The sequence below is a fragment of the Bison bison genome, unplaced genomic scaffold, assembly GCF_000754665.1.
Source record: "Bison bison bison isolate TAMUID 2011002044 unplaced genomic scaffold, Bison_UMD1.0 scf7180017864072, whole genome shotgun sequence".
In the NCBI taxonomy this organism is placed as follows: Eukaryota; Metazoa; Chordata; class Mammalia; order Artiodactyla; family Bovidae; genus Bison; species Bison bison.
Genome location: NW_011494644.1, coordinates 6,518,276 through 6,541,634, shown reverse-complemented (window position 1 = coordinate 6,541,634; position 23,359 = coordinate 6,518,276). Strand labels below are relative to the sequence as shown.

Here is a 23,359-nt window from a genome sequence, read left to right as displayed (position 1 = left end):
GGCCCAGGAGACGCGGGTTCCATCCCTGGGTCGGGAAGATCCCCTGGTGAAGGGCATGCAACCCACTCCAGTATGCTTGCCTGGGAAATCCCATGGACAGAGGAGCCTGGCTGGCAACAGTCCATGGGGTTGCAAAGAGTTGGACACAACTGAAGCAACTTAGCACACCCACCTAACACACACGGCTAAGTTACCCAACCAGCCAGCTGCACTTTCATTCCGTTTGAGCTGTATGTGTCTGAGCCACGTATTTCCTAAATGCTCCATTAGGAGGGCCAGACACCATGCTGCACCTCTTCAGCAGGCTCTATTATCCCTCTTTCTTATATTGTAGTATGAAGCATTTCAGAATTGCAAAAAGTATGGAGAATAACAGAACAGGACCAGAGCAGTAACCCTCAGGTTTAAGAAAGAAACACTGCAAATACGCAGAAAGCCCCAGGGATAAACACCGCATCTCTTCTCGTCCCTAAGATGTAACACTCTCCCAAACTGGGTGTTTATCATCAAGACTCTGTTTTCCCACTGGAAAAGTTCGGGGAAGAACCAAGCATCCGTTCTCTGCTATGGTAATAAAGGGAACAGAACTGTAGGCTCCAAAGATCCAGAGCGAAAGGGGGTGGGGAACAACAAGGAAGTTGGAAACCTTTATTTTTCCCCATGGAAGGGATAAACCAATTGCATTGCCCATCATTGTTATACAAAAATCTGGAAATAATAGATCTGCAGGGTAGCAATAAATGAAAATTAAGAAGGCAACAGAAATAATCTAAATTTGAATTATTTTCCACCGTTATTAGGATGAAAACCATTTCAAAGTACAGTGTCTGGCTTCAGAGTAGGTTTAGTCCACCGGCCAGAGCCTGCCATAAAATTAAGGTGTTCAGCATCTTGTCTGCTCTACTGGCTCATGACAACACCTCTGAGGTCTTGGAGAAAACCAACGTACTCCCGGGGCGGCTCCAGCTCTGAGCTCCAGCGCACAGAAGGTGCTGAGAGCCTCGCCCTGCAGGGTGCAGTTTCTAAGGATGCCTACGGCGGGGAGAGGCTGGAGTGGGATGGGGCCAGGGGCCGAGGAGGAAGGTAGCATCACCGCAGCTCCCGCCGCGCCCCCGCGCCGCCCATCCCTCGCTCCCCTGACTCAGCGCTCCAGCCGGGTCCAGGTCGAGCGGAGCCGGCGAGGGAGCCCCAGCGCCACCTACCGACAACAATGAGGACCTCCCTCTCGATGTGGGCTTGGATGTAGATGCGGCCGCGGCGCTCCGTGTGGTCCGTGCCGCAGAGGCTGGGGACGTTCATCACGCAGCGCTTGTGGACGTTCATCATGCAGGCTGCGGGGACAGAGGCAGGGCGCGCGGCTCAGGCTGGTCCAGGCTGGACCCCTCCGGTTCCCCTCCTTCCCTCCGAGGCGGGCGGAGACCAGCCTGCCCTGCTCGGGTCTCACCCGAAGGGCTTGCTTCTCCAACTCCCCCTCTCCAAAACCCCGACACCCCAGGCCCTCATGGACAGAGGAGGCGGAAGGTGTCTGTCCTTCCCGGAAGGCTGAGGTACCTGGCACACCCGCAAAGGCTCTGAAGCCAGAGTCACCAACCCCAGTGACACGGGGGTGTCTAACATAGTGGGGAAAGCTGCGGGTGTGGTGGTCTTGGCCAACCAGAGAGCACAGCAGCTCCCACTGAGGGCTCAGCCCTGCAGGGTGCACGCCCAAAGTTGCCAGGATTTTCCCATTTTTCAGGAGTAAGCAGGAATCCTGACCTCTCCCGATTTTTAAATACTGATGATAGGCTGGGTTCCCTGGAAAGAGTCTGAGAATGGAAGTTGTGAGCAGGTTTACAGTGAGGGGCTCTGGGCCCACGAGGATGCCCTAAGGCTGACAAGAGGAGGGACTCGGGGGCTCAGAGGACCGTTCAGTGTTGTCCCAGACTGACACAAGAGGGCCAAGCCTTTGCCCCCTGCATCTGCCAATCTGTGGTCATGAACCAGCCCTGGGAGGGGCATCATCTTGGAACCTGAGCTGAGCCCCCACAGTATCCACCATAACTAACTGCAAGAAAAAAACTTAAGACCCAGGGCAAGACGAATGGAATATGCAAACTGAATCTGACTGGCTGAAGTCTCCTGTGTGACGTGATAAATACTGGCTCCCTCCACACTCCTGGAGTGCCCCTGTGCTTCTTTCAATGGGTGGCTGGTTTCCCCTAAGCCCCTCGGCTGCTCCAGGCTATGCCTGGAGTCCCATGTTCACTAGGGGTCCCTCATTCCAGTCTGAGAAGTCAGGAGAGGCTGGGTCACCCCACGGGGCATTTCAGGAGATTCCACAGGAGCTGGGGGCATGGCATCCCTTCTCATCCCACCCAACCTCCAGGAGGCAGGAGGCAGATTAAAAAAAACTGTAAATGAGTTGTGGGGAGAGAAGGTTGGCGGAAGGATGGAGAGCCCCCTGGAACCTGCATGCCCAAGTTCAGGGTCCTACGTCAGCACCAACTTGCTACCCCATCACCCAGGTATGAGCAAGGCCAATCCAGGCCCCAAGGACAGCCTTGAAGAATTGTGCCCTAAATAAATGGTTATTGTTGGTTGTTGTTACTCAGCATCACGCCGGGGGTACCCAGCCCAGCCAGGACTTGGGAGAATGTGCTTCAGACTTGGGCCCCAAACCATAAGGAAGCAGCTGGGGCAGCAGAGGCTCCTTGAGGGCACATGTACTTACTGTCACATTTCATCCCCTGGTGGATAAGTCCATAGAGCAATGACCCGCAGTGGTCACAAAACGTGGGGCTGGAGTATGTGTGGATCTTGAACTTGTGTTTGCTCCGGGGGTCCTGAGGGCCAAAGAAACAACAAGAGAGGTTGGTGTCAGTGTGGCATGCCAAGGTTTCACACTGCACTCAGCATCACTGGAGAACACGCTGAGAACTGCACTTGGCCCCCAGCATCCGTCATACCTGCTGGGACCATCGCAGGAGCGCTGTACCCAAACACCAGGCTGGATAAACAGTCACTGAAGAATGAATGAATGAATGACTAAGACAGCTGATGGCTCCCATTCTCACCCAGCACACATACTCACTGTGCCTGGAAGCACTCCATCGGAGAACCCAACCTATTGACTCCTGCCAGCAGCAAGGACTGCAGAGATAGCAAACAAAACTCCAGACGAACGAAGTAGAAGGGTCCTCTTGTCTACTTCTCTCTCCTTTATCTTCCGAGCAACTTCTGAATTATCTAAAACCCAAGGCCTGAAACCTCCCCACTTAGAGGCCATTTGCTAGGACCTCTTCATCTAAAGTCTTCCCTTGTAGCTCAGTTGGTAAAGAATCTGCCTACAATGCAAGGACACCCAGGTTCAATTCCTGGGTCAGGAAGATCCCCTGGAGAAGGAAATGGCAACCCACTCCAGGATTCTTGCCTGGAGAATCCCATAGACAGAGGAGCCTGGCAGGCTACAGTCCATGGGGTTGCAAGAGTCAGACACGACTTGGCAGCTAAACCACCACCACCATCATCTACAGGACAGAGTTCAAAGTCCAGTGAATACTCTGCAGACTGTGGCATGGACTACTAGCTTTCCACCAATACCCAGTCTTCCTTTCAATAAGAGAACCCTTGAGTTGCAGCAGAGCTCATGGCTGTCCAACTATAGACCACATTTCCCAGTCTCCCTTGCAACTTGGCGTGTGCATGTGATTGAGTTCTCACCAATGGGATGTATGTGTTTCAGTCATTCCTTTAAAAGAAAGGTGTACATCTTTCCAGGCTTCCCTGGTGGCTCAGATGGTAAAGAATCTGTCTGCAATGTGGGAGACCTGGGTTCAGTCCCTGGGTTGGGAAGATCCTCTGGAGAAGGAAATGGCAACCCACTCCAGTATTCTTGCCTGGAGAATCCCCATGGACAGAGAAGCCTGGCAGGCTACTCTGTGACATGGTGTCACAGAGTCATACACGACTGAACGACTAAGCACATACATCCTCCCAGGATTCGCAGGTGGCATTACTGGTAAAGAACCCACCTGCCAATGTAGGAGATGTAAGAGATGTGGGTTCGACCCCTGGGTCAGGAAGATCCCCTGGAGGAGGGCATAGCAACCCATTCCAGCATTCCTGCCTAGAGAATCCCATGACAGAGGAGCCTGGTGGGCTACTGTGCATAGGGTTGCAAAGAATCAGACACAACCGAAGTGACTTAGCACCCTGCATGGAACAGCCTCCTAGGCCCCTTCTTCCCTTCCCACTGGCCGGAAGATGGTGAGAAGTGGAAGTGACCACCTTGGACCCACTGGCCCTGTACTTTGTCCCTTTAGACAGACATCTGAGAGAAAACCTACCTTCTGTCTTATTCAAGTCACTATATTTGGGGGTTATCTGTTACAGTGGCTCACACTGTTCCCTAACTAACTAACGTGCCCTTCCTAACCTGGCAGTGCAGTGCAGAAGTTAAAGGCACAGACTTGGGAACATAAACCGCCTGGGTTCTTCTTAGATGCATAATTTTGAGCAAGATATTTAATTTCTTTGTGCTTCACTTCCCTTGTCTGGACAATGAGGAGACTGATAGTGCTGTAAGCTTACAGGATCATTGGGAATAATAAATGAATTAACCTATGGAGAGAGCTTCGAACCGCCCGGCACACAGTAAGCAGTGAAAGCTTTTGCATTATTATTATTACATCGCCCATGTGATCCCAACGATGCCTCCAACACACATTACATTTTCTGTACCCAGGACTGGTTCATACTCCCAAACATGCCATGCCCTTCATGACTCTCTGGCTCCACATGATGTCTGTCTCCTTCAAGAGATGCTCTAATTTAAAAAACAAAACTCTTCTTCTCTTTCCCAACCCAGCCTGCAAGTTGCTTCCTCCATGAAAGAGTATATTGCAGAAGAGAAGACAAGGGCCCCAGGTTCCAACCCAAGGCTGATCTGACATTCTAGCCTTTGTTGTAAGCCACCTATCTCTTCCCTAATCCATTCATTCATCCATTCACATATATTTACTGATGCAAGTGCCTTTCCAAAACACATTCTAATAGAGACAGAAAATGAACAAATAAGGAAACACACAATAAGTAGAAATTATTTTATGTGCTATAAAAATAATGAGCATTTCTCCTTAGGAACCTGTTATTTTCAAAATGTAAAAATAATCTTTATACCTTCTAGGGTGGCTAACATTTTAGAAAACTGATACTGACAATACCAAGTGCTGATGTGGAGAGAACCTAATTGGAACCCTCCTGCAATACAGGGGGAATGCAAAATGGTAGAGTCTCTTTGGAAAGTGGCATGGCAGTTTCTTATAAAGGTAAACATCCCCTTATCATATATGACACAGTATTCCCACTCCTAGGTGTGAAATGAATACATGCTGCTGCTGCTAAGTCGCTTCAGTCGTGTCCGACTCTGTGCGGCCCATAGACGGCAGCCCACCAGGCTCCCCCATCCCTGGGATTCTCCAGGCAAGAACACTGGAGTGGGTTGCCATTTCCTTCTCCAATGCATGAAAGTGAAAAGTGAAAGTGAAGTTGCTCAGTCGTGTCTGACTCTTAGTGACCCCATGGACTGCAGCCTACCAGGCTCCTCTGTCCATGGGACTTTCCAGGCAAGAGTACTGGAGTGGGGATGAATACATGAATCCACAGAAAAACCTGAAAGTTTACAATCACCTTATTTATAATATCCAAAGTCTGGAAACAAGCTAAGTACTCAACATTTACCATGTGAATCGATAAACGACGTGTGGTATATCCACACAATTGAATACTTCTCAGCAGTAAGAAGGAATGAACTACTGATACAGGTAAACTTTCTGAATCTCAGAAGCATTAGGGTAAGATAACAATGTCAAATACATGCTGTTTAATTCTGTTTAAATGACATTCTAGAAAAGGCAAAACTAAAAGAAAAGAAAAGGCATAACTATGGGGACAGAAAACAGATGGGTGGTTAAGAAGGATCAGAGGAGGAAAGGGAATTGATAACAAGTGGACAGAATGTGGGAACTTTTATGGGGTGACTGGAATAAGCTATATTATCAACCATGTGAATGTTACTGTACATATGTTTTAAAAATTGAATTTTGCTGCATGAAAACTCTGTTTCAACAAGTCTGCCTAAAATATCCTCCATCCCTGAAGGCTTTTGTTGGCCTTCATCTTCTTAATGAGCTACAGTGTTTCCTTCCTGATTTTCCAAACCTCTGTGGTCACGTCAAGTGGGTGAAGGGCTGACCCTTGCATAGCCCTGAACAGCCCAGGTGAAGAGGCAGAGTCAGCTCTGCTCTGGCTGTGGGACCTGCAGAGCTCCAGGATTCAGAAGGACCCCAGCCACCACCTCTCCTGCTCGAGGACTGAGCTGCTACCCCAGTAACAGCATCAGGGCTTGAAAGCAAAAAACAAAAACTACAGGCTCCCTGTTGATGGCTTAGCCAGCCAAGTTTCCATCCTTGGGCAACGAGACTAAAAAAAAAGAAAAAAAAAAAAAACATCAGGTTCCTGGAAACAGTCCCAGTGCTCTGTGCCATAAAATGCTTCCCACTGCCCGCCCCGTGTGAATCCACCTTAAAAGGTGAGAAATGAACACCTCAAACCCACCTGTTCTTGACCCGCATTGGCCTGAAGGGGGAGCTCAAGGCTTCTCTCACTCCCCTGGCTGGCTCAACTCTGCAACTCCATAGACTGTATCCCGCCAGGCTCCTCTGTCTATGGAATTTTCCAGGCAAGAATACTGGAGCAAGTTGCCATTTCCTACTCCAGGGAATCTTCCGGATCCAGGGAGCGAACCCGAATCTCCAGGGTCTCCTGCACTGGCAGTCGGATTCTTTACCACTGTGCCACCTGGGCCTCTAAGGAAGATGAGAGCCAGTCTGGTTGATCAAATTCCAGGACGCTGACTGGCCCAACCTCAGTGGGTGGAGCTTTCATAGACCCTAAAGCCACGGGCACCTTTGAGTGGTGGTTCCATCCTCGGTCCAATGGTCTCACCCTAAGAAGGGTGGGCATGACTGGCCTGGACCAACTCCACTCCAAGTCCTGGGGCAAGTTCTCTCTCTCCTCTTGGTTCCTGTGCTCCCTTCTGGGTTCCCTGATATGTTAACCTTTTTGAGCCAAGAATTAGCTTTGAGGATATTTTAACTGCTTGAACTGTGGTGCTGGAGAAGACTCTTGCAAGTCCCTTGGACTGCAAGGAGATCCAACCAGTCCATCCTAAAGGAGACCAGTCCTGGGTGTTCATTGGAAGGACTGATGCTGAAGCTGAAACTCCAGTACTTTGGCCACCTGATGCAGAGTTGACTCATTGGAAAAGACTCTGATGCTGGGAGGGATTGGGGGCAGGAGGAGAAGGGGACGACAGAGGATGAGATGGCTGGATGGCATCACCGAGTTGATGCACATGAGTTTGAGTGAACTCCGGGAGTTGGTGATGGACAGGGAGGCCTGGCGTGCTGCGATTCATGGGGTCGCAAAGAGTCGGACACGACTGAGCGACTAAACTGACTGAGTGAGGCCTGCCTCAATAGAAAGGAGTCCCCAAGGGCCTCATGAGCTCTACTTAGAGATCGGAGGCGAAACTCCACTAAGAATAAAGTTGCTCTTTGCTGGCATTGCACTTTCCTCCATGCCTATATCTTAGTGGGGAATCTCAGGGAGAAGACCTCAAGCATTCCTAACCAGACACTGCCAACGGGAAGAGCAGAAACCACAGCACAGCCTTCAGGCAGGGTCCTGGTTCAAGATTACCTCTAACCAGATTAAAGGAGTGTATGCCCTGCACACCCTAATCCTATCAGCAACCCCATCCTTAAACCATCGCTATAAAACTCCTCACCAAACTGTCCTGGGTGGGGACACACAGTTTCAGGGGCAGGAACCTGCTTTGCCCTGGCAAAGCAATGAAGCTATTCTTTTCTACTTCACCCAAAACCTTGTCTCCATGGTTCAATCCAGCACTGGTGCACAGAAGCCGAGCTCCCCGCATCACTATCAGTAAAACATAATTAGTGGGAAGCTGCTATATAACGGGGAGCCCAGATTGGTGCTCTGTGATGACCTAGAGGTGTGAGATGGGGGGTGGGAGGGAGCCTCAAGCGGGAGGGGATATATACATATAGTTGTGACTGATTTGCACTGCAGTACAGCAGAAACCAACACAACATTGTAAAGCAATTATCCTCCAATTAAAAATTTTACAAAAAACAAAAACCCCTCTCCATCTTAGCAAGTCTCTTTCGCAGCAGGAGGTGCCAAGATGCACAAAGAAAGGGAAGGAAGAAGAAAACACAGTGATTACGAGCTGTCCATATGCCCAGTGACAGCCATGTGGAAGGTGTTACTCATGCTGATTTCAGTGACGATGAAAGGAGCCCAGTCTAGAGAGGACCTTCTCCAAGGTCAACCAAACGGCCCCTGGAGGGCTGGGACTCACCCCACATCTGCCTGGCTCCAAAGTGGGAATACAGCAGGGTATTCTCTCTTTCCTCTGCAACCCCCAACTACATTAACACCTCATCCTTCAGGTCCGGCTAAAACAGCACTTCCTTTTTGCTTTCCTTTGTTCATTCACCCAGTAAATGTATTCTGAGAGCAAGGTTCTTCCCAGGCATTGAGGGTACAACTGTGAGCAAAGGAGACAATACCTCCTCTGGTGGAACTTATGTTTTAATGGCAGAGAGAAAGCAAAAGAAAATAACTGCCATGCCCCTCACCTCTTTGGGCTTCCCAGGTGGCTCAGATGGTAAAGAATCTGCCTACAGGGGGGCACCTGGGTTTGATCCCTGGGTTGGGAAGATCCCCTGGACAAGGGCACAGCAACCCCACTCCAGTATTCTTGCCTGGACAATTCCATGGACAGAGGAGCCTGGCGGGCTACAGTCCATGGGGTTGCAAAGAGTCAGACAGACTGTCTAACACTCACCCCTATCTTTCCCATCACAGTATTTATACCACTGCGTTGTAGCTGTGTGTTTAACTGCATCTCTCTCATGCTTAGCTGCATGCAACATGAGGCAATTTTGCTCTCCATGATATCCCAGAGCATATATTGTACTTAGCATATAGAAGGTGCTTGATAAATACTTAATGAGTGAGAGTCAACATTTATTGAGTGTTTAATTCATGCCAGGAGCCACTTGCAGGGAGCTATCAGACATTAACTCATTGAATCGTCATAACACCTCTATGAAGTCTGTACTGCTTACTGCCCCCATTTTACAGATGAGGAAACTGAGGGACCGAGAGGTGTAGTGACTTGCCCAGGGCTGCCCAGCCACTGCCAGCACTGCATGGCACACAGTAGGTGGCACATAGTGAGAGGTCCGTGAGCTGTGATGGCAGCAGTGGGCTGCAGTCACTGCTATGAAGCACAAAGAGGCCCTAGACGATGCACAGGACCTGGACAGTCCTGTGCAAGATGAATTACACCAGACGGGAGAAAGAAAGGCCACTCAGGCAGGATGCAGAGGAAAATCTGTTTCTCTGTGGTTTATTTAGAGGCTGATGGAGGCTCCTCCAATCTCATTCCCTTGCCTTCTCTTTCAGGAGGGCTAAGGCTTGTAAATACCAACTCCACCCATCCCCACTCCCACCCCCAACACCCGCTGTCATCTCTCAGACAACCCAGAAAACAGGTCATCTCCGGATTGATTTCTGGTCCCTTCCCTCCTTCCACTTGGGAGAGCTTGGAACAAAGCCACACGCCCACAGCTGGGGTCCTTAGGACCTTCAAGGAGAATCATTCAGGGTGCCTGTCTATGTCTGTCCAGGCCCAGGGGGCAGGTCTGCACCTGGAGATGACCCTCCCCCAAAACCAGACACAGGTGACCGGTGGAGAGGTGGATGCTCAGTTCAAGTGTCAGAGGATGGGCCGTCAGGACATGTACAGCCGTAGGGCTGAGGTGGTAATTACTGACAGCAGGCTCCAGGGAGAAAGGAACAAAGGCTTTATGACCTCAGGGATGGAGCTCCTGGTTGCAGTCTCCTAGGGGCCTGGCATTCTGCCCTCCAGTTCCATCTGACTCTCCTGTGTCCTCTAAAATTTATCCTTTGTACTTAAGCCAACCTAAGCAGGCATCTGCTACCTGCACTGGGAGGAGGGGCGGGGGTGGAATAATTGTCAAGATATTTACAATCACTTTGGCTCAAGTACTGCCCATACTGCCCACTGATGATCAGAATGGACTGCAGGGCCTAGCTACGCTGGGAGTTAACCCTTTAGTTGCCAGATCATGACAAGGTAGGGTGGGGAGGAGCTGCCAGGGAAAGAAGTGGATGGGTGGCAGGTGGGAGGGGGAGGTTCCGACGGCCCAGTGGCTATTCACCAACCAGCAGGTAAATACTTCATCATTTTCACAACTGGTCCAGTCGTGCTGGTGGATACAGGTTAAATGGCAGCCCTGCCTTTAGCTGAAGTACATTCCTTTCCCAGCCTCTGAGGCTGTGACTATTGACCAGGATGAGGTCAGGGATCCACGTGGCCTCTAAGTCAGAACTCTCCCCCCAGGTCTGTTTGGATCCCAGTCAAAGACGCAATGCCCAGCCCTGCCTCCATCCCTCCCCGACCTTGTTCTACAGTTGGCTTCCCCAGCCCAGCCCACAAGGGCTGGACCCCCTCCAGTGTACCTATAGCCCAACCCCATTCCTGGCCCGGGTCCTTCTTCATGTTCAGAGGTTACCATCTGGATGCCAAAGGCCACACTAAGTTTACAAACAGGCGGTATTTGGCCCATATGGAGCGTCTTAAAAATATTTTAAAAATCCTGAAATGTCAGAAAAAAATGCAGATTTCTGGTTCCTTTTGAAAACTCACAAGTTGGGGCAACACTGGACACATATTCCTCTGGGCGGAGCAGTGATGGCACCTTTAGATAAAGCATAAGCTTTCTAATTCTCCACAGTTCCCATCATTCTCTATTGTCTCACACCTTGCCTGCTTCACTCTCTTCCCTTCCCCACCTGGCCCCTGTAGGAATCTGGGTTTGTGACTTTTGCCAGACTCCCCATCCTCTCTCCCTAGGAGTCCACTGACTGGGGTCCTCTCTCCCTAGGAGTCCACTGACTGGGGTCCTTTCTTCCTAGGTGTCACTGGCTGGGGTCCAACCACATGTGGACATAACCTCATACTTCTGAATGATGAGTTCATGCAGTTCAGTGCCAAGAGCTTTCAGAAATGGGCTTGAAATTTTTGTATCCCTCCTGCAGCATCACCTCTTGACCTCTAGTCATCTCTCCCACCTGGTCACCTCTCCCATCCCTAAGCAATCAGGTTCTCACAGGACCCTGGCATGATGCCTCTACCCACTGTTTCATGGCGTTGAGCTCTATCATGCTTCATACTAGGCACACTTGGATTTCCAAGTTTTCTTCCACGTCTGATCCTCATGCAAGACATTGTCAAATAACAAGAATAAAATGATTATCGACTACTGTGACTCTCACTGCCACCATGAACTCAGCACTCTTCCAAGCACTGTGCTAAGGGTTCCATATCACATCATTATTGTTGTTGTTGTTTAGTAGCTAAGTCCTGTCTGACTCTTTGTGACCCCATGGACTGCAGCCTACCAGGCTCCTCTGTCCATTGTCCTAAGCAAGAATACTGGAGTCAGTTGCCACTTCTTTCTCCAGGGGATCTTCCTGACCCAGGGATCGAACCCGTGTCTTTTATGTCTCCTACACCGGTAGGCAGGTTCTTTACCACTAGCACCACCTGGATATCATATCATTAAACCCTCATAAAGACCAATGACATAGGAGTTATAATCCTGGTATTCCAGATGACCAAACTGAGGCTTAGAGAAGGAACTTTTCCGAGGTCACAAAGCAAGAAAGAAGAAGAGACAGGACTGCAATCACATTTGTCAGGTTCCAAATATGCAGGTAGCAGAGTGGGGACACCTGAGTGTCAACTGGCTGCTCCTCAGCCTTCCCAGAGGGCCTCCAACCCAATAGGGGATTACAGCTGATGACACCCCTCATCCCACACAAATGTGGCACCAGCCACCATCAGGTCACTCGGAGCTCCCCACCCCCATCCCCAAACCAGAGTCTTCACTGTGAACACCTACTCCCCAGGACCAAAGGACAGGCCCATCCCAGCTCAGCATCTTCCGCTCATCACCTGCCTCCAGGCTCATGCAGCTAAGGATGAAGGAAGCACAGATCAGGGGGAAAAAAGAACTTTAAATCTCTAAATCACAACCTAAAATAGCCTCTCTCAGCCTGAATGGGCTGTATGGCTTTGTGCACAGGTGGGCTGAAATTCGGCTGAGCTGAGGCAAAGCTGCAGGAATACGGAAACTGCGCTGAAACACCAAGGTCATGAGAGCACGCACCGCAGCGTCAGTCAGACGAGAAAGTCAGGGCAGCCTATAAATTCAGACTGTGTCGTCCCTGGCCCTTCACAGGCCACAGAAGCCTCGAAGGTATGTTTCCCAGGAGGTAGACAGGCAAGGCGACCTGGAGACCCCAGCTGGAAATAGGGTCAGAAGAAAAGGAAGCTTGCAAGCCTGGGCTCTGGAGTTAACCGTGAGGCCTCAGGCAAGTTACTTGAGCACTCTGCGTCTCTGCTTCCTTGTCCATAAAGCGCAGATAAACTCAGTACCCACCTCATCGACTGGATGTGACGGCTAAAGCTCCCAGCATGCGCCTTGCATGAAGGACGTACAGGCTCTGGAGTGTATTATTCCAAAGAGAAAAGATAATCACGGTAACACCTCCCGAACTTCAGTCTTGAGCTGTCATATTTTTGCATGCCTACATTCTACCAATAAAATTATTAATTCATACTTGGTGCTGTTTTTTCACTCAGAATGCCACTTTCACCTATTTTAAAACCTATTTTAACCTATTTTAAAATAAAACTAAGAGTGTGAACTTGTGGGATCGGTGTGCAAGTTATGTTTTTTTCTAACACACCTTAAAAATGAAATAGACAACCCTTACAATGAAATTTTAAGATGTTCATCCCACCGGACTGCATTAACAAGCTGTAGAAACACAGACATACATATGTGCAGTGAGTAAGCCGATCAGCATTACCCTGTGGGGGCAAATGGGCATGTATATCAAAAGTTCAAATACTTCTCCCGTTTTGACCCAGCTGTCCCACTTCTGGGACTTGATCCTGGAGATAAACCCACATACATAGGAAATTTTATACACACACGGTTGTTCACTGCAGCATCGTTTATGATAGTGAAAGATTTTAAATGAGCCAAATGTCATAGGGATGGAGATACTCAAATCTTACTGCAGTTACACAATGGACTACCATTCAGGATGAAAATGAAGCTTTCTGCACTAACGTGGAGAAAATCTTAAGAGTGTATTTTTAAGAGAAGTCGAAAAAGAAAAATAAAAGCAGAACCCAAGGTGCAGAACTATGCTGCAGGCAACCTTTGGGTTGAGAAAGTGAGGTAGGATAAGAAAGTGTATTTTAAATTACTCAGGTCTGCAAAAGCAAATGCGAGAAGGAGAGGCTGCAAGAGAAGTTAATAAAAAAGTGTTTCTTTAGGAAGGCAGGAGGGAACAAAGTGGAAAGGAATACAACTTTTCCTTATATAGCTCTGTAGAGTTTTGATGGCACTCCACTCCAGTACTCTTGCCTGGAAAATCCCATGGATGGAGGAGCCTGGTCGGCTGCAGTCCATGGGGTCCCTAGGAGTCGGACACGACTGAGCAATTTCACTTTTCACTTTCACGCATCAGAGAAGGAAATGGCACCCCACTCCAGTGTTCTTGCCTGGAGAATCCCAGGGGAGCCTGGTGGGCTGCCGTCTATGGGGTCGCACAGAGTCGGACATGACTGAAGCAACTTAGCAGCAGCAGCAGCAGAGTTTTGATGACAGTAGAATATTTTCATGTTTATCTGGGCATCACGAAACTCCCACCGCACGTACCAGCCTGCCGGGTAACCCAACAGCATCGCCATGTCCCAAACTGCAGACAAAATGCTGAGAATTCCCGAGAGACAAAGAGGCAGGGGAACCTTAATTAGGACGATGTGGACTGAGATTCTGTGCACATGAAATGCGTAGAATGTTAGAAGCTGTAATTACACAGTTGGAAGGGGGACACTGTAATTTGGAGAAGATCTTTCATTGTGTTCCGGGAGAGCAGAGTGAATCGTGCTGATGAGCTGTGTAGATGCTCCGGTGCCTTCGGGAGGCTGTGATACCCACGGCTGCTACGACCCCCACCCCTTGGGCAAATAAGTAATTGTTCCATTTAAAGACAAGCTTCCGCTGTGTCAACTTCAGCAGGATTTTAAATATGATTTCCTGGGTTACAATCTGCACTGGAGCCAGTGTCAACATCAGGGGTTAATTAATAGCCACATTCAAATTTAAGACACAGCTCTTGCAGTTATTAGCTTCCAGACTACAGGGCAAATTATTTAACCCTTTCAAGTCTTAGTTTCTACATCTAAAAACTGGATAATAATAATAATTACTGCCTAAGTTGATGGGAGAGCTCAATGCATTACTGCCTGAAAACTGCTTAACGGTCACTGGTGGAAGTAAATATTTTTAAATGTTCACTGTTATCATTCATTTTCTGTCCACAGCCTTTGCCCATGTTTAAACTCAAGTTTGCTTCTTTCTAAATGATTAGTAACAAGCTTCCTATACAACGTAAAGAACATTACCCACTCACGCATGATATACACAGTAAACATTTTCCCAGTTTTTCACTTGCCTTTTAAATTTTGTTGATCTTTCTTTCAACATCTAACACCGCAAGTGTGTCTGCGTGTGTGCGTGTGTGTTTTAATATTTATTTTTATGTTATTTATTTGGCTGTGTTGGGTCTTAGCCTGCAGCACATGGAATCTTTAGTTGCGGCATGCAAACTCTTGGTTGAGGCATGTGGGATCCAGTTCCCTGACCAGGGATCCAAGCTGGGCCTTCTCCATTATGAGCACAGAGCCTCAGCCACTAGACCACCAGGGAAGCCCACATGTGAGTGTGCACGCTCAGTCGTGTCCAACTCTTTGAGATCCCGTGGACTGTAGCTCACCGGGCTCCTCTGTCCATGGGATGTCCCAGGCAAGAATACTGGAGTGGGTTACCATTTCCTTCTCCGGGGGATTTTCCTGACCTAGGAGTTGAACTCGCATCTCTTATGTCTCCTGTATTGGTAGGCAGGTTCTTTACTACAAGTGCCACCTGGCAATGATCCACTTACTCACCAAGTGTTTGTTGAGTGCCTGGTATGTGTCAGAAGCTGGATGAACAAAATCAAACACAGGGTCTGCAGGACCCTGACGGGCTGCCAGCCTAGTTGGGAGGTGACAGTAAAAAGGTACAAACAAATGCACACTTCTGAGTGCCGTGCAGGAGAAGCTCGGGGTGCTTAAAGAGTTAACGGTGAGGGATTCCATCACCAGATCTGGGAGGCTTCCCCGAGGAGGTGAAGTCCGAGCTAACATCTGAAGGACAGAGGGTGGAACCTGGACTTGGGGCACTTGACAGGGCTCTGCAGACACCCTGCTATTCAGATGCAGACACCCTGCTTCAACACAGGCAGGCCGGGCTGATACACTCCTCTGCCCCCTGCCTGGCTCCAAGCTCTGCCTCAGCCCCCATCCCCTGTCTTCAATTCAAATCCCTCAGCCGTGAGACCCCGGCCCCCATAAGAGAGGACTTAGTAGAGATCTCGTGAGCCAGATTCTCAAGGTAGATGGTCCGAATTCTGTCCCAGCTCCGTTACTTCCCAGTCATGCGGCCTTGAGCAAGTTCCTCAAGCTGTATGAGCCTCAGTTTTCTCACCTGTCAAATGGGGAGACGCTACAGCAGGATGACACACACTGCGAGGCTGGGCTTCCTGGGCTGAATCCCAGACTTAACGACTTCTCGTGTGACTTGGTGCAGATTACCTAACGTTGCTGTGCTTCCACCTCCTCATTTTCTAAAAGGTATTTATTTATTTGGCTGTGCTGGGTCTTAATTGTGGCATGTGGGGTCTTCTATCTTCGTTGCACATGCAGGATCTTTGTGGCATGAGAACTCTTAGTCGGGGCATGTGGGATCTAGTTCCCTGACGAGGGATTGAACCTGGGCCCCCTGCACTGGGAGTGCAGAGTCCTAGCCATTGGCCCATCAGGGAAGTCCCACCTCATTTTTAAAGTAGAAACAATAATAATAGCATTAAATGTTCATAGGATCATGAGATGCTATTGAGTTAATTTTTGTAAAAAGCTCAGCACGGTGCTTGGCAATTAGTAAACACTCTATGTGGGTAGAATATAATAAATAAACAAATGTTTTGGCTTTTAGATTTGTGAACATTCATGAAATCATGATTATACTGTGCTTATCAGCACAGTGACCGGCAGACAGTGTGCACTTGATCGATGTCAACTTAAAATAAAGACTTCACCTGTGATTTGGCCAAGTCACTTCCATGCTCTGGTCTCAGTTCCTCCTTGAAAAAACAAGGAAGTTGAGCTGGGTATTCCCCAAGGGCCCTTCGAGTTCTTACACTCTGCCTTCCAGGCTGTTCACACAGCTCTGCCCTGCCTCTTCCTGTGAATTCACTGCTCAGAGTATACAGTAGCCTTTCAGGGACCAGACACACTGCCACAGATCACACCCTTGTTTTATAAATAAATCCTCCATCAACCACAAAACATGCACACCCAGCCTCTCCCCTAGCTTCCCCTTCCCCCCACAGCACCATCAGCCAACAAAGGGAGGGGCATCCCGCTCCCTGCTGTGTGCAGGTCACCCAAACGCAGGACCAGGACACGAGGTTACTGAGGTTACTTAACTTAAAAGATGCTGTCAGCTTGATTCCTAGACTCAGAGCACCATGCTGGCTTCCTGACAGCTTCCTCTGCCACAGAAGCCCTGGGCACCCCCACGCCTGCCTTTCAGAAGAGCAGAAAGAGCTCTTACGTAGAAGGACATGCAGGACGTGGCTGAAGCGAACGTCTGCCAGGCCACCATCAGCACCTGGGACTCTGGACAGCACAAGCCCGTGTAGGTTCTGATCCTAACGACTCTAACTCTGGGCACTAGAAGCATGGATCCTAAACCAATAGATCCATACAGACAAGGAACCTATCTGAAGAAGACAAGTCCTGTGCACACCAACTGATTACCCTGTCACCAAGAGCATCACTGGGACACCTGTCAGCAGTTACTAAAGAGCTCTCATGTGCTTTGTGCTGTCCCGGGGGGAGCTGTCCAACAGCAGATGCTGACCCCACCTCAAGGGCTCTCTAGATTCCAGTGAGGGATAACCATCATCATCACCATGATCACCATTACAGTAAGAGCTAACATATGCCAAACACTGTTCCAAGAGCTCTGTGCATGTGGGCTAGGTTGCTTCAGTCGTGTCCAACTCTGTGCAACCCCATGACTGTAGCCCACCAGGCTTCTCTGTCCATGGGACACTCCAGGCAAGAATACTGGAGTGGGCTGTCATGCCCTCCTCCAGGGCATCTTCCCGACTTAGGGATCAACCCCCCATCTTTTATGTCTCCTGCATTGGCAGGTGGTTTCTTTACCACTAGAGCCACCTGGGAAGCCCTCTAAGAGCTTTATATATAATTAATTTATTTGACCCTCACTGACCTTGTACAACAGGTTTATTATTCTCATTGTACAGGGGACTGAGGCACAGAGAAGTTAAGTAACTTGTTCAAGGTCACGCAGCTAGGCTCTTGGTCATCATATAAACAAGCGACCCTATGATGTGTGACAGTAAGGAGAGGTATGCGGGGCTTTAGGAGTGCAAAACAGGCAGAAGTGACCTGGTCAGGGAGGCCAGGGAGGGCTTCCCTAAGGAGCTGAGCTGTGGCCTAGAGGATGAGTCCAAGTCAATCAGGGTTCTTAAGCCTCAAAGCACATTAAAATCAACTGAGAGGCTTTGAGTCAATAAAGTCTGACTTCATTAGTCTGCAATGGGCCCAGGCACCAGCATTCAGTTTTAAAGCTCTGCAGATGATTCAAACATGCAACCAGAACTGAGACTCCCTGAGTTCAAGGGGAAGAAGAGCAAGGCACGTGCCTTGTGGGGGAAGAGCTGTTGGGAAGGATGGGAGACTGAAAGAAGGAAGCTCAGTCTCGGGGTGAGGAGAGAGGAGTCAGGAAGAGGCTACAGGGATGGATGGGGCCACAGCATGCAGGGCCTGGGAGCAGGGCAACCATATCCTTCATCTCCCAGAGGGGACCCTTGTGAGAACAGTGGGAACAGCAGGGGCACACGCTCCTTAGGATCCCAAGGCAACAGAATAAGCAGGTGTGTATACGGGCCAGTGTGACAAAGAAGGGCGTATGAAGATCCTGCTTATGGACCGTCAGAGAATCAACGGCGCCTCTAAAACCGTGGGAAGCCACTGATGTGTTTTCAGCAAGAACGATGACAAGATCACACCCGGTTTTTGGAAAGATGACTCCGCAGCAATGCGGAAATGACAGGCTGATGAGACAGAGAGGAAGCGGGGCGTCGGGACAAGAGGCAGCTGGTCCAGGGAGAGTGGGTGGGGCCTGGACGAAGGTCCTGTCTGTGCGGATGGACAGAACTGTCTGTGGGGGGTGTGCCTCGTTTTGTTTTCTTACACTGCAGAAGAGTTTCTTACACATTGAAGGTTTGTGGCAACCCTGCATCTAGCAAGTCCATCGGCGCCATTTTTCCAACAGCATTTGCTCACTTTCTGTCTCTCACATTTTGATAAGTCTCACGATATTTCAGACCCTCAACCCACAAAAAAAGATTACAGCCCGCTGAAGGCTCCCATGATAGCATTTTTTAGCAATAACATATTTTAAAATTAAGATATATACACTGTTTCTTAATTTCTATTTTAGGGGGGGGGTGCTACCCTCGTGGCTCAGATGATAAAGATCTGCCTGCAATGAGGGAGACCTTGGTTCAATCCCTGGGTTGGGACGATCCCCTGGAGAAGGGCATGGCAACCCACTGCAGTATTCTTGCCTGAAGAATCCCATAGACAGAGGAGCCTGGCAGGCTACAGTCCATGAGATCGCAAAGAGTCAGACACGACTGGGCAACTAACACTTTCACTTTCACTTCATTGTTTTTTAGACATAATACTACTGCATACTTAAAAGGAACACTGTAGAGTATGAACATAACTTCTACATTCAGTGGGAAATCAAAAAATCCATGTGATATTTGCATTACTGGTGGTCTGGAACTTAACCCACGGTATCTCCAAGATACACCTGTAAATGTCAGGTTTGATTATTATTTAGGAGGTACAAAGCGATGGAGAGAATATGAGGGTGGGGAAAGTCTAGGAACACAGAAGAGGCCCCAAGAATTGACCCACGGTCAGGAGAATTTTGGAGATTCAGTCAAGGGGTGAAGAGAATCAAAGGCAGAGAGTTGCAACAGGAACTCAGATTCTGCTGAGATGCAGAATCACAGGAGAGTCAGAACCAATGGGCTGAGTTTGAAAGCAATCAGGTCCAAGATTCTGAGTCAAACAAACACTTACATAACACACAAGGCACTGTTTTAAGCTCTTTGCATGAACCAACTTATTTCACCCAGCATCCCCACCCAGTAGACAGATTATTGTCCTCATCTTGAAAATGAAGAAACTGGGGCACAGAGCAGTTAAGTGGCTTATCCAGAGTCACGCAGCCAGTAAGCAGCAGAGCCAAGATTTGAACCCAGGCAGGCTGGCTCCAGAGTCCATACTTTCAAACAACAAGCAAGACCAGAAACCTGAACCTGAACATTTTACTCTACTCTCACCTCCAAACTACTGCTGAAAGTACCAGAAGGAATTGTTTAAAAATAGAATCTATTTCAGCCCAGAAAATCAGGGAAAGGTGCCAAGTAAAAGACAAAAGTTCTTGAAATGTTTCTCAATATATAGAAAAGGTGAGGCTTGAATTGAGGGAAAGGCATCCTGGCCCAGGTCTTCCTATTAAAAAAGGATTAAGAATGGCAAGGTCTGATGCAGGGTGGGGGGTAACTGAGCAAATATAGAAAGTTGAATTGAATCCTCGCCGAGCAGTCCCTGGCAGCAGCAGGCCCTTAATAAATATACGGAATGATGAATGATTCTCCCTGAAGACTGCATGTAGGAGAAGCAAGTGGCTGCCAGATAACTCCCCCCATACATTGCACCCCAACCCTGCCGCAGATCCCACGGGACACGGAGAGTTCAAGTACAGCAGGGGGACACTGCAGCAGCAGTTTCCTTAACCAGGGTGACCATATTTTTCCTTCTCCCTTCATTGACTAGGCTGGGGACATGAGACATGACTTTCCACTGACAGTTCCCAGCTTCAGAAGTTATAAACTGGTGGTAGACAGAATGAGGACTTCACTGCTTAATAACCTGTCTGCCAATGCAGGAGACATGGGTTTGATCCCTGGTCTATAAGATCCCATGTAAAAGGAAATGGCAACCCACTCCAGTATTCTTGCCTAGAGAAATCCATGGACACAGGGGCCTGGGGGTGTGGCGAGGTGGGCGAGGACTACAGTCCATGGGGTCACAAAGAGTTGGACACAACTTAGCAACTGAACAACAAAATGTACAGAATGAAATCCAGTCCAAACATGTTTTTTAAATGCACCATATATGTCGTTCTCGAATTATCTGTCAGCACCCACATTTAGGGGATTCAGATGTCTCTTTAAAAAATTGGAAAACCTGGATCTTGGTTGTTTAAAGAACAGGAATTAAAAAATTCCTTTCAGACAGAGTACACACACTCTAGATGCAATGTCCCTGTTATCACACACTTGACTCATTTACTTAACCTGCCCAGTGCTGGCTGGCTTTGAAGCCAGACATCCTGATGAATGCATGCACCTTTTCAAAGTCACGTGGCCACAAACAAAACACCAAGGAAGGCAGCCAGACACAAGAGAGGGTCTCTCCATGTGTACAGAGTTCAAAGCAGGCACTCTCCTTCTATAGTGGCTGCACTATTCTGCATTTCCACCAAGAGTGAGCAAGGGTTTCTCTACACCCTCACCAACACTTGTCTTTGGAGTTTGTTTTGATAATAGCCAGCCTGTCAGGTGTGAGGTCTCACTGAGGGTTTGATTTGAATTTTCTGATGAATGCTGAACATCTTTTCAGATACCAGTTACCCACCTGTATGTCTTCAGATAAATGTCTACTCAAGTCCTAGGCCCATTTAGAGACTCCTCAAAAAGAGAAATACTATATGATCCAGCCATTCCAGTTATGGGTATTTATCCAAAAATAACTGAAATCAGGATCTTAGAGAGACTTTACAACTCCTGTGTTCACTGCAGCATTATTCGCAACGGTGAGGAAGCAAACTGAATGCATACACACAGATGAATGGATGAAGAAGACACAGTATATACATACAGGGGGCTCTTACTCATGCTTAAAAAGGAACGATACACTGCAACACGGGACAATATGGATACACTTTGAGGACATTATGTCAAGTGAAATAAACCAGACACAGAAAGACAAATGTAACAGAAAGACTATATAATTCCAATCACACCAAATTCACAGAATCAAAGAGTGGAATGATGGGTCCTGGAAGCTGGGGTGGGGGAAACAGAATTACTAATCAATGTTTCAGTTAAGCAAGATGAGTGAGCTCTAGAGATCTGCCCACCACTGTCTACAGTCAACAATACAGGATAGTACACTTAAGAGTTTATTAAGAGGAGGGCTTCCATGGTGGTTTAGTGATTAAAAAAAAAAAAACACCCACCTGCCTATGCAGGACACAGGTTCAATCCCTGATCCTGGAAGATCCCATATGCCATGGAGCAACTGAGCCCATGCACCACAGCTACTGAGCCTGTGCTCTAGAGGCTGTGCTCCACAGCAAGAGAAGCCGCCACAATGAGAAGCCCGAGGATCACAGCTGGAGAGTAGCGCCCACTCGTCCTAGCTAGAGAAAAGCCCAAGCAGCACAACCAAAAATAAATAAATAAATAAAATTATTTTTTTAAGTGTATTAAGAGTGACTTCCTTGGTGGTCCAGTGGTTAAGACTTCGCCTTCCAACACAGGGGGTGCAGGTTCCATCCCTGGTCAGGGAGCTAACATCCCCCAGGCCTCTGGGCCAAAAAAAAACAGAACAGAAAAACAATAGAAGCAATACTGTAACAAATTCAACAAAGAGGGTAGGTCAGATGTTTTGTTCTCTCCACAATAAAATGAAATAAAAGAAAATAAAACTAAATAGCTCAATAAAAGAAAGCAAGCAAGCAAACGGCTGTTGGCCTGGGTAGTGTTTACCCTGATGGAAGGGGATGGAGATGTAGGGATGATAAGGGTACACAGGAGGGCTTCTGGGGTTCTGGTTACAGAGAAATGTTCACTGTGTGAAAATTCACCAAGATGGACCCTTTCCTGTACAAGAAGCAGTTTGCAAAAACCGTGTGACCAACCCAGACTAAAAAAGCAGCACCTCTGAATCCAGATTCTAAATTCTTGGAAGAGGGGGTCTGATGGGTCCAGTTTGGGGCAAGTGTACTTGTGTAGCTGGACCCAGCGGAACCCAGGCTATGAGGTCAGACAGTTTCTGGGGGCGCAGATGTGGGAAGGCAGTTCTGGAGAAAAGAGCTGTCTGTTTCAGTTAGCTTTTCCAGGTGAATGGGGCTGAAGTAACGAGGCAGCCTGGGGTGCGGGGTAAGAACAGGAGCTGGGCCAGACTGCCTGGGTGTGAATCCTGGCTCAGCTACTCGCTGGTCATGGGACCCTGGGCAAGTCCCTCAGTCTCTTCAGAGCCTCAGTTTCCTTATCTGTAAAATGGGGCTGACAACAATGGGACTCACCTCCTACAGTGAAACGAAGAATAAAGAAAGATTCTATGGAAAGTGCTTAAAACAGAATCTTATCTATGAATGCTAGCTCTTGGATGCTACTATTTAAATAAAATATTGCTACTCAGACATCCCAGGAGTCCAGACCACTGGAGCTGGAGGCAGAGCCTTTCTGACTCCAGGACCAGCGCCTTTCATGTGAGAGATGTCTCTTTCTGGGTCATCTACCTTTGAATGCTCTATTTCCCCCTCCATCTGCAGCCTCCACAGGCTGAGGTCTTCTGGGAAATTGCCTTTATCAGTCTCTGAGGCCGGTCTCGCCCCTTAACCAGGAGAAGTCAAAATAATTCATAAGACAAGACATGCCTGCCTCATTTAGTTCCAGCACCTCTGATCTTCGTGCACCAGAGAAACAGCTCTTTCCCTTCTCCAGACACTGCATACTGGGGTCGTGCTTCTTCATCCACAGCATGAAGCTCTGTCTTTGTGACAGTGAGGGGACAGAGGGCTGTGGAGAAGCAATTCACTCTGACCTTTACATGCGGGTTCCGCACTGCAGATGCCATCAGCCGCAAGCGGCAAATGGGAGAAGAATTGGGCAGAAT

The 23,359-nt window shown here is 48.5% G+C and overlaps 1 protein-coding gene across 1 annotated transcript in view; it reads right to left on the bottom strand.

Moving 5' to 3' along the window:
• The window catches only part of PRKCB (protein kinase C, beta), a 476,951-nt gene that overhangs the window by 174,071 nt on the left and 279,521 nt on the right, over positions 1 to 23,359 (bottom strand). Inside the window, exons 8-9 of the mRNA XM_010837422.1 lie at positions 2,711 to 2,822; positions 1,203 to 1,331 (exon numbers count right to left, since the gene is read on the bottom strand). Of these exons, the coding sequence (XP_010835724.1) occupies positions 1,203 to 1,331; positions 2,711 to 2,822 (241 nt within the window). The remainder of the gene's footprint in view (positions 1 to 1,202; positions 1,332 to 2,710; positions 2,823 to 23,359) is intronic.